This window comes from Cebidichthys violaceus, unplaced genomic scaffold, assembly GCF_023349555.1.
Source record: "Cebidichthys violaceus isolate CVI_PGR_0920_01 unplaced genomic scaffold, fCebVio1.0.p SCAF_14, whole genome shotgun sequence".
Taxonomy (NCBI): Eukaryota; Metazoa; Chordata; class Actinopteri; order Perciformes; family Stichaeidae; genus Cebidichthys; species Cebidichthys violaceus.
In genome coordinates this window covers 12,130,271-12,143,401 of record NW_027176307.1, presented here as the reverse complement: position 1 = coordinate 12,143,401, position 13,131 = coordinate 12,130,271, and the positions used below count along the sequence as shown (strand labels likewise).

The window sequence follows — 13,131 nt, the reverse complement described above, 5'->3', positions numbered from 1 at the left end:
AGCTTGACATAATGCATCTGCTTATTAAGTGCACAGTTTACTGCATCAACATACGTTCACACTTTTTGGACAGTCATCAGAAACATGAGATGCTTGAGGCCAGACAGAGAAATGTCCCCGACGGTCAAAGTCAATGCTCAAACTATCAGCTTGTGGCTTTCGAAGTTGCAAACAAGCAACACTGCAATGTGAAACATGACATGGTTACTGTGAAATGAATAATCATCCAAGATCTATTTTGAATAGATGGTCCAGAAGCTTGTTTAATGAATCCTATTTAATATTCCAAAGTGTTAATAGATCCATCAGGTAAATGAGGTAAACACAAACCAGGAAAACCTCACAGCTAAATTCTTATTTTATGTACTTATATTATGCACTAACCAACATCTCTGGATAGTGTTCATTGCAGCAAACATAGCACAGAATATCACACCAGCTCCATATAAGTCTGAACACGTCTAGTGATGCACGTCTCACTCACACACACACACACACACACACACACACACACACACACACACACACACACACACACACACACACACACACACACACACACACTCTTAAACAAATGAGAAGGTTTACGCACACGCGGACGCCGTCTCTTCTTCTCTGGTTCCTCACCTGAGATGAAGGTAGCAGGCGAGTCTGGAGACCATTGTGTCCGTCTGTCTGTCTGTGTCTCTGTCCACTCACACACAGTCTTTACCAGAGCACGACCTGCTGGCCGTATGCTGGGAGATAATGGTCCAACACTCACACACTGTGACAAGCGGATTAGCCAGAGAGGTCAATCAGATTTTTCTGCTCCTCCATCTGCCCGTCCGAACTTCCAACCCCCCCCCCTCCTCCTCCCCCATCATCACCTTACCTCCCTCCGTCTGTCCAGTTACTACGAATCACCCTCAGACTCTGCTGCACTGTGCCAAATATACACTTCTCCCATAATACGGTACTTAATGAGGACAGTAGAGTAACTGCTAGAAGAGGCTGCAACAAAAAGGCAGGGAGGTGGTGGCTCTGGAAAACACATAATGGGCTACGGTAAATTCAAGGATATCTTCAAGAAGTCTATTAGACATCTAACTTGCACATTAAAATTGTTCCTATTTTAAAAGAGTCAACTATCTCACATCTTTGTTGTATTCAGAGTTTTTCCACCAAAGCTTGACTTTAACATTTCTGATGTTGCTTGAAGTGTGCCCCCTGCTGTTTCGTGGTAAACATAACAACCAGCAGCCCTTCAATCAAGATGCTAATAATCTCTGAGTACTTAAACCCACACAGACTCACACTTTGCTCTCTGTTGTCTGGCTTTTACGTCGCTGTGAGCCAAATCTGACCACAACCACACCACTGAGGTGCATTGATGACGTCCATAAGTCGGCATGTTAAATGCCATGTGGCCATGTCCTCTATTATTTATCAGCCACAAACACACTCGCTATGCATTCCTTTGTCACCAGATAAACAAAGCAATATATATACGGACAACCATCATTTCTACATCTGAGGCCATTTATTTCACAGCAATTAAACACCAACAACACATTATGCAGGAACAGGAATTCGATTATCTTCTAAATCAAACAGGAGCCAAGTGTCAAGATTCATTTTAAGAATAACAGATCGTGAAAACGTGCAAATTTGATCTAAAGAAAAGAAAAAATGACAAGATATCTTTACAAACATTTGATTTGTTTATCATTAATACCTGTAAGAGTGATCCGACATGGTTCAAGTATTTAACGCTCCAGCAACACTCTCTTTATAAAGAGAATCTAAAGAGAGGCGGTATCGTTAGAGAAAACTCAACATTCCCTGAGACTGTTCACGCAAATCTTCTTCCAGCCGTCACATTTAGGTTTTCCAGACAAAAGCAAATACCAGCAAAAAATATCCTCAAAACAGAACAGTTGAGCTACATTATTAACAAACAAGGATTTTAAAGAACTAATTCTTTCGAAATAACGATACAGCTGTATAACAATATTTCATAACATACACCCGAAAAAAAAAAAAAAAAAAATAATAAAAAAATAATAAAATAAAAATAAAAAAAATAAAATAAAAAATATATATATAAAAACTTTCAGAATTTGCAGTAGTGGAGAGAAATTGTGCTGTTCTTTAGCCATAAAGTCATCTGCAACACACAAACATGTGAAATGAGATCGATGAGATCAGTCTTTAGGAAAAGCTCAAACCCTGTCCGTTTCAATGAAGTTAAATTTGTATCTAATTGGACCCCTGGCAGACAGACAGACAGACAGACAGACAGACAGACAGACAGACAGGATCTCTTACCTTTTCACTCATCTTTACATCTTTAATCCCCTCAAGTCTCTGAACATCTTGGAGTACAGTTCCTTCTGTTTGTCTAAGCTGTCTCTATAGCATCTGAAATATGGACACAGTTTAATATACACATAGAATATCGTCGACGTGATTTGTGGCCTCGGGTAGCACTGCCATTTTAAAACTAACACACCGAACACTCGCAATACAATAAGCATAAGTGAGCGCGTTCATCTTACATTGCCACTTTCCTCAGTAGGTTGTTGATGTCGCTGTCAAAGGGCTTCTTTGCTTGAGCGGTTATGAGGCAACCCTGGGCGCTCTCGTACTCACGCAGCTCCAGATGCGCCTGACGGAGATGACATCAGGGTGAATAATAATGGACTGATTGTTATCTAGAGTGTAAGCAGCCAGCAGCAGAGCAGAGCTGCAACGATTAGTCGATCCACAGGAACATAGTCACCAACTATTTTGATAATCGATTGATTGCAGGAGCAATTTTTCATGCAGAAAATGCTGTTTTCGGCATTCAGCTTTTTGTGATTTATATCATATTAAACTGAAGATCTTTGGACGGACAAAACAAGACATTTAAAGTCATCACATTATCGTTAGTAGTTCTCCATTCAACATATCAAACTTGATACAATTCTCCAAGGACTGAGCATCTATTGCATCTGGGTCTTCCTGCGCTGTCGTCCCTGTTTTTAACCTCCTTTGCGACCTAAAAACCTTTAAAATCAGACACACTCAAAAAGACTTCCTGTGAGGATTTTTTTTATCTGACGGTTTTGAAGACAAAAGGAGCCCCGTCTCACCTGACCGCAGCGGAAAAGAGCCTTTGTGTTGGCAGAGTCTATCTCCAAGGCTTTGTTGCCATATTTCAGGGCTTTATGCGGGCGGTCCAGACGGAGCTCCGTGAGAGAAAGGTTGAGATAGAGAGGAAGCAGCGCCGCCTTGATCCTCTCCGCCTCCGCATCGCTCTGCGTTTCCCTGTTCCCCAGCAGCAGCGTTGCCTTGGCCAAGCACAGAATCCATCTTTACAAGTACACAAAAAAAAGGGGCAACAAGCACCTGAAAAAATGGAGCGTGTTTTACCTGCTTGTAGCGATCTTTGGCATGGTCGAAGCGGCTTTGGTTGAAGCAACGGTTGCCGAAGCTGCGTTGCGTGCTGACAACTTGGAGGAGCGTGGACAGAGGAACCGTGTTCTGCTCCTCCTGAAGACAAGAGAATGTAAAAAGCAAACGCAAAGTCGCCAACAATACAAACCAAAATCAAACTTTTCACACGTGTCAAGGTGCAAGATTTGTTGTTGTTGCATGTATAACTGTATGGAAACATGACTTAATCTCTTAGTAGTCTGACCTCTGACCTCACAGTACTCTCAGGCTGTGACCTGAAGCCTCCCTACCGGACTCATTGTGATGAAGTCGTCCACTTGTCCCGAGTCGAGGAAGTCGAGGATCTGAATCTCGTACAGAACCACAGCGGCAGCGGGAATGAGCGGAGGACAACCCATGTCCCCGTAGGCATACTGGGGCTGGAAGAGGAAGCGAGAGAACTCTCCTTTCCGCATGGTCAGCAGACCCAGCTCCAGTCCGGCCAGCGTCACATCTGTTTTTTAAAATGATCATTTCAAAAGCTGCGAGGAGGAAACTTCTATTGAACCCCAGCACAAAGAATTACTGACCTCTCCCCAACTTCATCATCCGGGGGTACTTGTAGTACGTGGTGGTTTCAAAAGGCCGGTCAGAATATTCCAGGAAACTCGAGTAATGGACTGTGGAAGAAGGAGAATGAGGAGAGGTTAAGGCAGGACAGGAAAACAAAAGAAATTTGGCAAACTGTCAGGAGTTTTTAGAAAAGAAAATTGCTCTTATACTCAATACTGAAGCGTTCTCAGGTACAGGTGGGCCCTCTCCAGATTGGACCACCTCTTTCAGGATCCCTCCATCGCCCAGGACATCGTCCATCTGCTGGCGGAGATGATCGAACGGACTCTACAGAAAGGGCAGAGAAAATTGAGATAACTCCACATTGCAGTACTTAAGTTATTGGTGTATGTCCAGTCTTAATATCAAAAGCACACGAATGCAACTGCAGTGTAGTCAGTTTCACAAGTTTCCTTTTTGTTTTCATTCTACTGAGAGATCTACAGTAGTTGCAAACATGACGATGAGAAAACTGCTCAAGAAGAAAGGCTCAACAGCATTTCATGACTTTGTCAGCTTTTATTTCAGAATTTTTTTCTTTTGTTATTTGTTTTTGTCACAAGCCTGAGGCTGCTGTGTTATTACAGTACATGGCTTATTAGGCTTACGGCACAATTATACTTTCAAATGTGTATTATTTGTACACTTTAAACTACTTCATAAGACCGTCATATAACCAACACCTGATATCAATCAAATGTGAGAAGATAAAGCTAATGTAACCGACTTAAAATACTAAATTAACTGAACTGTGCCACATGGTACAAGCTAATAATAATAATAATAATAATAATAATATGACTTAGCTTAGAAAACAGACTGATGTAACTTATCAGTAGTTAATGACTTTAGCTGAACTAGCTGGACTGCAGTAATGGACTTGAAACGTCAGTGCGTCTTTTCCACAGCTGCTCTCACGTCACCTATTAGCTTAGCTTAGTTAGCTCGCCATGCTAACCCGCTTCAGTGTTCACACACTTACCGGAGTGCTCCTCGTTAGCCGCTCTTCGGGGCGTATTAACCGCCGGATACTGGATATTAACCCGTTTCCTGACATTCAGTCGGTGGGTTAGTTACGGCTACCGTTTAGGCAGGTTTATTATTATTAGTTTTTACCGAAGCTAACCAGGTGGCTTGATTGAGTGCAAGAGTAGTTTTGCTGTGTTTTGGCGCTCAGGGAGGCGGAGTCTAAAAGTATGCGTCAAGTTTACTGACTCCTGCTGTTCTTCCCCTGTTTTGTTTTATTGTAACAGAATACACAAACCAAACATTTTAAAATAAAATATATGATGCTTCACAACGAAACATGTACTTTCTGTAGGCCCCAAATTTTCCTCCTCATCCGCGACTTTGGGAGAGAAATGGCTGTTTTGATCTATTATACGAGTTCATTTCAGAGCCAGGATATATGTCTTTGTTATCAAGGCAAGTGCCACTAGTTTCTAGTTTCACATATGTACAGACACAAACACACACAAAAACACATTTTGCTTCAAGTATTTAATGTAAATCCAGTTTTATCTTATATATACAACCAGAATTAAAATACAGGTAATAATTGCCTTCAGTCTACGACACTATACGCTACACTCTACAAACTTGATATGTGACACATTCAGTATAAATATAACACTAATGTAACAAAAGTAACAGTGACTTTACTCCCCACTGGATAAATATCAGTCAGTAGATTTGTTTTAACTTGGTCAGATTTTATTTAGCAGCTGTGAATCCAGTCTTTTACAGAATGCTACGAGTGTCATCTCTATTTGTATTCAGTTAGTAAAGAAACAATACAAAACATTATTTAAACTGTACAGAATATGATTTAGAAAATAGACAAAGTTGGGCCATTTGTACAAGGAGGGATGTGATTATTAGCTAAAAAACAAAGTTATCTAGTAAAGAAAGAGTTTCTCGTGGTTGCTTTATATAGTAATACAGTATATTCTTGATAGATACACTGTAGTTGCTCACATCGATGTTAACGTGGAACCTAGCAGTATTAAAAAGTGAACCCAGCGGATGTATCCGGACCTTAGATTAAACAAGTAAACCGATTAAAAGCTTTCGTCATTAGAAGTTCTGTAGTTCAGCTGGATAGACAAAGTTGCTTCTGAAGAGTTTATGGGCCATGAGCTGTCCTCCAAATATCATCATCACCAGGCCTGAACCTGCAGAGAGAGGGATTTAATGATTAGGAAAAAGAGATCAAATCAAGGAAGGTTTCTCAGCCAGCAGCTGTCCTTGAAAAGTCTAAATCTAAATGGCTGTGGGAAGTAGGGCTCTTGTGTGAATTAAATACATGACAAATAAAAAGTACTGAGTATCTTCTTATTAAATTAAGAACTTTAGTTTGACCATTTTTAGCTAGTATGTTCTTGTTATTATCAATTTAGTAATTGTGTATCATGATATCCCGATATCTGATTTCCTCAAAATAAGATTCCATTGAAAGGCAATAAATTATCATGTTGAAATATCACCCAGCCCCAGTGGGAAGTGATTTTTTGTAAGTCTGGGAAAAGGCGAAAGAAATATCTTCGCCAGATAAAAGGAGACGGATTGAAATAGAGGGCAGAGACAGAGAAGGAAACACATGGAGGGTAGAGAGAAGAAGAAATCTTACCCAGAGCTATCCACCAGTGCTCACCTGAAGGGAAGTCGGACATCACTGCAGAAACATAAAAACGGTGTATTTAATGTAAAAAACAAACAAACTACCTTTATATAAGACCTGCTGCACACTTTACTGACAAGTGAAAGACGTAGAAAAAAGAGTGCAAGTTTAGGATGTTTGGGCTTTTCTTTAGGTCCTAATCTCTGCAGTATTATAGTGTTTGTTTTCTTTTAATTTGGTTTAAAAATAAATGTATGTTGGTCCTTTAAATTCTCAAACACAAATGGATAGTGTGTGTGTGTGTGTGTGTGTGTGTGTGTGTGTGTGTGTGTGTGTGTGTGTGTGTGTGTGTGTGCCTATACATGACCAAACCACTACACCCAGTTACATAATCAGGCCTCCAATCCTATCAGCTGATCCACTCTATTGATCCACTTTGTGTGTGTGTGTGTGTGTGTGTGTGTGTGTGTGTGTGTGTGTGTGTGTGTGTGTGTGTGTGTGTGTTTACCTGCTACAGTCATCGCGATGTGCAGCAGTGTGACAGTTATGGCGTAGTCCCAAACCCACTCCTCGACAATCCAGGCGAATACCAGCCCTCCCAAAACATAGGTCACTTCTGTGGAAATGACACCAACTGCAGGGAGGAGAGAAACCAACCAACAACCAGTTTGATGATCCTCTTTATGATCAAAAGTAAAAGTAGCCAGGATATAACAAAATCTTTTGTAATATAAAATATGCATATGGTAATCCATATTATACAATTGGACTATCTTTACTGATGTGTTAGCAGATTTTTTAATGTTGTTGTTGAGGTGAAGCTTGAATCTATAGCACATCATATTTTATAAGCTGATCACATGGTTCATAATGTAAAATCTAAATCTGCAAATGAACCCGTAAATAAAACTTTAAAATTGATATGGTGTAGAAAAAAGTACAATAGTTGAAGAGTAGTAAACCAGGAGATCAGCTGGTTACATTCAAAGCTCTCAACATCAATTTCTTTTTAGACCGCTGTTCAATATCTGTACGTAAATTGAACGAGCAGTAACCTGCTACATGTAGACGTGTAAAGTAGCATCACATTTTAATACTCAAGTAAACTACAATTACCCTTGAATCAAACTACATGAGCGACATTCCATCAGTGCTACTCACCGAGGTATTTGGGGTTCTGCCATGACGGTTGTGTTGTGTAGTCAAACGGAGCCAACAAGCTGTTGATCTCATGAACCCTGGAGACACACCACAAGATGACAAACGGTAAATGTCCACTTTGATTTTGATTTTATTCTTTTTCTTGGAGCAAACTGTGGAGGCTTGTACAGTATTTGTGTACCTGAGCAGTCCGATGCAGAGACTGACCACCATGTAGTAGAGAGAGTAGAAGCACACCATGCACATCAACAGATTCTGTAGGACAACCTGAGGAGACGGAGAGATATTTATTAATAATGCTCCGTGGTTTTAATTTCACATGAAACCTGCTGTGTTCTATAAAGCAGCAGCTCTAATATTTTCTTTCTGAGGGAGAGTGAGGAACAGACAGCGTCTTATCTCTATTTTCAGTTACTGATATTGAATAATGCTTGATCTACTGTATTCTGTATGTTCCTGACACCATATTTACACACTTATTTCCCTTTTCCTTCATTTGACTGCTGACCCTGAGGTTAAACTAAACATTTTAATTACATAAATGAGAACCATTACTCAATGAGTGGATGAAATTCTATGCGTTTCGGCTTTGTCTTCCATCGTTCATTTGGGTGTTTTTGCTTCAAATAAACAAGGTAATAAGACTATAAATACCAAGAGAAACATAAACCTTTATGTCAGTGATTTCAATCTGACTAGACAGCTCTACATTTGGAGATATTTCTCCCAAAGCTAACAAAAGAATCCCCTGTTCCTTTCCTCCATGTTCTCTTTTCCCTCATGAGCAAACCAACGCTGATGACAATAGATAGCAGCAGACAGTTGTTGCTTGCCTGCTAAAGTCTCCTTTCATAGATGATTAACTGCAGCGTTTACAGGAAATTGGGTAACGCGACACCCTCCGAGGAGAGATAAAAGACCTCTTCCTCACAGCTGACGTTTTCGGCTTGTCAAACACAGGTGTTGCTGATTACATTAATAATGGGTTGCGTTCTAGTCAGGTGTGCCGGTGCCAGGGCCCTGCATGTTGGCTTACTGGTTAATGAAATGCAATCATCGTTAACCTCGTTAGTTACACCTGTACTTTTCCTGCTGCGCCAAACATCAGCTGTGATGAAGACCACGGATAAGATGAACAATAACTTTCACTCCACTCATTTTGTTGCATGTTTATTGTGATACAAAGTCACTCTGCAGGCTGTGACTGTCAGTCTTTCTAAACAAATTATCTATTAACTTTTTTTATTATTATTATTGATCAGTCTTTATTAGTCTATAAAATATACATTTTACAATTTCCAAAAGTCCAAAGTCAATTTTAATGTGATTGGCGTAGAGTGTCCGAACAAAGTCCAAAGCTCAAAGATATTACATTTACTGCGCTGTAAAACAGAGAAAAACAGCTTATCAGTCAGTTATCAGTCAGTTGGTTGATCGGTCCACCATGTTGGTTCAGCCTGAAATATCTCAAAAAGCATTGCCATCAAATTTTGTACAGGCATTCATGGTCCCCAGAGGGTGAATCCTGACTTTTGTGATCCCCTTTACTTTGGTCTTTCTATTGGTTTTCCATTTCTGGACTCCAAATATACTTTCCTGGTCAATATACTTATCTAACCAATCTGCAATCATCCAACACACTGCAATGCTGACTTGACAAACACCTTCCCTCTCATACTTTTAGTCCTCCGATGACCAAATACTCGCAAAACTAATGACATTCCAACCGGCCTCAAAAGTACTTTGCGTTTAGTGCTAATTAGCATATGTTAGCATGCTAAGATGCAAGACTAAGCCGGTGAACACACCTGCTAACACAAATACCACATGTTAACATTGTCATTGGGAGAATGTTAGCATGCTGACGTTAGCATTTAGCTCAAAGCACCACTGTTCCCATACGGCTTGTTGCTTGATAAATTACTTAAGCAAGTAATCCACTAATCGCTTCAGCGGTAATAACATTCCGCATTTCAATGAGAGGATATCTGTTTGCATGACATGGTCATTAGACCAGCACTGAACCCCTTAGTGGATGACGCTATCATTTACCTGCTACATCGGGCTTATTCCCACCTGGACAAGGTAGATACCACAGTGAGGATCATGATTTCTCCACTGCTTTGAACACAGTACAGCTCTCTGCTGTTGGGAGCTCAGGGCATTGCAGGTGTCCTGAATAATGGATTACCTGACCAGCGGGTCACACTTTGCCTTTGAGACAAGGACTGTCAGCAACACAGGGGTCCCCCAGGGCACTACCCCCCCCCCTTTTTCTGTTGACTTTGTCGTGTGGTGCAGATTGAACCATCTGCAGCTGAACATAAGCAAGACGAAGAAACTGATTGTTGACATCCACAGGACTGAGCCTCTGACCCCTGTATCCATCCAGGGGGAAGATGCCATGGTGGTTCACTCCTATGGATACTATTAATACAATAGTGGGCTGGGATGCTGCAGATGCTGCAGATGCTCCATACCAGTCTGTGGTGACCACTGATATCTTTTATGCTGTCATGTGCTGAGGTCAGCGCGTGAGACACTAACAAGCTCAACAAGCACAGGGCAGAGGAGAGCATTCCCGCCAGAAGTCATCAAACTCCTTAAGTCATCCGCGCTCTGTCTCAGTCTGGACATCAGTGGACTGAGAGGATGCTGACGTCTTACTTAACTCGCTAATTGGACTTTATAATTACATTCGTCATCAGTGAAACACATATTTTTGTAACTTTTAAAGTATAATTGCATTCATTTAGCAAACCGTACAGTTTGTATTGTATTGTAACTGTGTTTATTGTCATCTACCAATCATAAAACTAAATTCATTGTTTGTGCAAACACACTTGTTTTTGCTCTATTGTCGCTCTAAAATGAGCAGCACTGAGAAGTAGAAGGAGTAAAAAAAAAAAAAGTCGCATTTTAAAAGTATTGAGAAAATTCCCATCTGTATCTTGAGGTTGTAAATATATAGAATGCATTTTTTTTTTTTAAACTGACCTACATTTCATTTTATTGTGGCCCACCTGAACCACGTGGTCCCTCGGCCGCGTTCAGACAGAGGATGATGGTTTGTCTGGAGGCAGTAAAGTAGCTTAGCTCATGCCAATACTTAAGAGAAAGCTAAACACCTTGGCCAGCCTGGTTTGTTTGTCATCTCCACACAAGACAACTTTAAAACATTTTGAGGCTGTAAATTGACTTTTAATTGAGTTTTGGTTGATTACTCTAAAGTATGCTTGTAAAGGGTAAGAGTCTAATTGTGACATAAGGACATAAACCTTATAAACTACTCACTTAAACGTTGATTACGACCGCAATGAGGATGACATAATTCAAATGACTGTATAAAAATCAGATTTATGGAACAAGGCAACACACTTGATTGCAAGTAATTTGCTCGAGACGCGTTGTAAACACCGATACTCTGCCTCCTTAATCCCCTCTGTTATACAGCAAACTCATCACACAGCGTGCTTACCAAGGTATCACTGGGTGTAGTCTTGAGGGAGAAGGGTCCATGGCGTTTTATGAGTGTGAATCCAAAACAACGACAGCAGTAGTCCAACAACATGAATGGCTGCTGGTCTAAATGAGAGAATGTAGGCTACATGTGTTTGTGTGTGAGAGAGCATGTTGGGGAGGAGGGAGGATTGGATTAGAAGAAATGGGATTACTACTAAGAAGAGTACTAAGAGTAAATCCCATGAGGGATAACGGTGAACATACTCTAGTAGAATAAAGTTGGTTATGAGACTAAATACTTCCGGAAGTGCTATAGATATATATTTATATTTGGACTAGTATTACTTCTTGAATCATACACACCTTCGGGTATCTTCCTCATCCCTCCATTACGTCATTCTGGATGTTCCGTTTTTTTCCATTTCTTTACTTCCTGTTTCTACCTCTCCTCTCTCCATCAAAATTTAAATATAACGCAGAAGAAGAATACGTCGGCATGAAGTCGAGCTGAAGCGATTAGTTGATGGACAGATTATTAATCGGCAACTGTTTTCATAATCAACTGATTGTTTGAGTCATTTTTTAAGAAAATATGCCAAACATTTCCAGCTTCTTCAATGACGATCGGCTCCTTTTCTTTGACTTATATGATGTTAACTACATATTGTTTGGTTTTGGACTGCTATAAGAAATTGTTCATTGTTGTGATCTGCATTTTTACTATTTCCCAACATATTATTGCCAAAACAACTTATTGATAATTGAAAATATAAAAATGTATCTCCAAAGAAATTATCAATGTGGATAGTTACTAGTTGAAGCCCTAGTATGACGGAGCTGCTGATACCAACAGTGACGACACACAACAACTTAACTTGACCTAAATGTATTTTGGAGGTGTGACTGGGTGAATCTTGCCTGAAGTAACTTGTTTTCACGCCCATGTTGATCTATGATTCATCCTGGAAGTCCAGCTTTTGAGAGATCTGCAACAAAACATCAAGAGAGACACGATTACGATCATGCCTGGCGGTTATTAGTATGAACACTAGGTGGCAGCATAGCTTCACAGGCAGAGAGAGAGATAACATAATCCACCCATGAAGAAGCAACACAAGCACAAGATAACAGCCACATGCACGGCACTGACAGCAGCAGATAAGGTGCCCCCAGATGCACCATTCATACTTCTGGATTCCTGACAATAGAGTCAGAAATCATTCTGCTCCATGTTGTATTTAACTTTCAGATCTTGAATGAAGACAGACAAGCGAGGGAGACTCTGTTCATCCATCATCAAAATACGTGATGAGAAAGAAAAGAGGGTGAAAAAAAGAAATGGAGGAATGACGAAAGTTCAACTATGTTCCTCCGGAAATTGCTGAAGAAACTCTATTCAACTCTTCAGCGTCACAGCCTGCGTATGTCTGTGTGTGTGTGTGTGTGTGTGTGTGTGTGGGGGGGGGGGGGGGGGGGGGGGGGGGTAAAGCATGTGCACGTGCACCTTTTGTGTGAGAGGCTGACTTGGCTGCCACGGTAACCTGCATCATCGTATCCATAGTGATGAGAGCAGGGGAGTGGGAGGGGGGATGGAGAGCAAGGTGGGCGTCATAACTATTCATCCCCTGAGTGAGTGAGTGTGTGTGTGTGTGTGTGTGTGTGTGTGTGTGTGTGTGTGTGTAGTGGTACATTGTATTACTGTGAAGCTCACAGAAAACAGGTTTCTCTTTTATATCTCTAGATGTTTCCTCTGACTCAAAAAATAGCAACAATATAAATTGCATGTGTGATTCATTTCATTTTGACTACATGCTGAATATGAAGCGGCAGTGAGCGGGTGATTTGCGTAGTTCAGCTTAAAGAGCGGAAGCTGG

General features: G+C 40.7%; 2 protein-coding genes across 2 annotated transcripts; both read right to left on the bottom strand.

The window, feature by feature from the left end:
- Positions 1–1,526: 1,526 nt before the first annotated feature.
- LOC137871206 (inactive peptidyl-prolyl cis-trans isomerase FKBP6-like) lies at positions 1,527–5,151 on the bottom strand. Its single transcript, XM_068708918.1, has 9 exons — positions 4,997–5,151; positions 4,185–4,302; positions 3,993–4,082; positions 3,714–3,916; positions 3,400–3,519; positions 3,120–3,317; positions 2,541–2,650; positions 2,311–2,403; positions 1,527–2,149 (listed from the first exon to the last, which is right to left on the bottom strand). The coding sequence occupies exons 1-8, from the start codon at positions 5,069–5,071 to the stop codon at positions 2,325–2,327; spliced, it is 993 nt and encodes a 330-aa protein (XP_068565019.1). The 5' UTR covers positions 5,072–5,151; the 3' UTR covers positions 1,527–2,149; positions 2,311–2,324.
- Positions 5,152–5,592: 441 nt separating this feature from the next.
- On the bottom strand, positions 5,593–11,405 carry tmem244 (transmembrane protein 244). The gene is given in 6 exon segments (XM_068708278.1): positions 5,593–6,188; positions 6,644–6,688; positions 7,143–7,268; positions 7,796–7,872; positions 7,977–8,062; positions 11,274–11,405. Coding segments are annotated over 6 exon segments (564 nt in total). The 3' UTR covers positions 5,593–6,090.
- Positions 11,406–13,131: the final 1,726 nt, after the last annotated feature.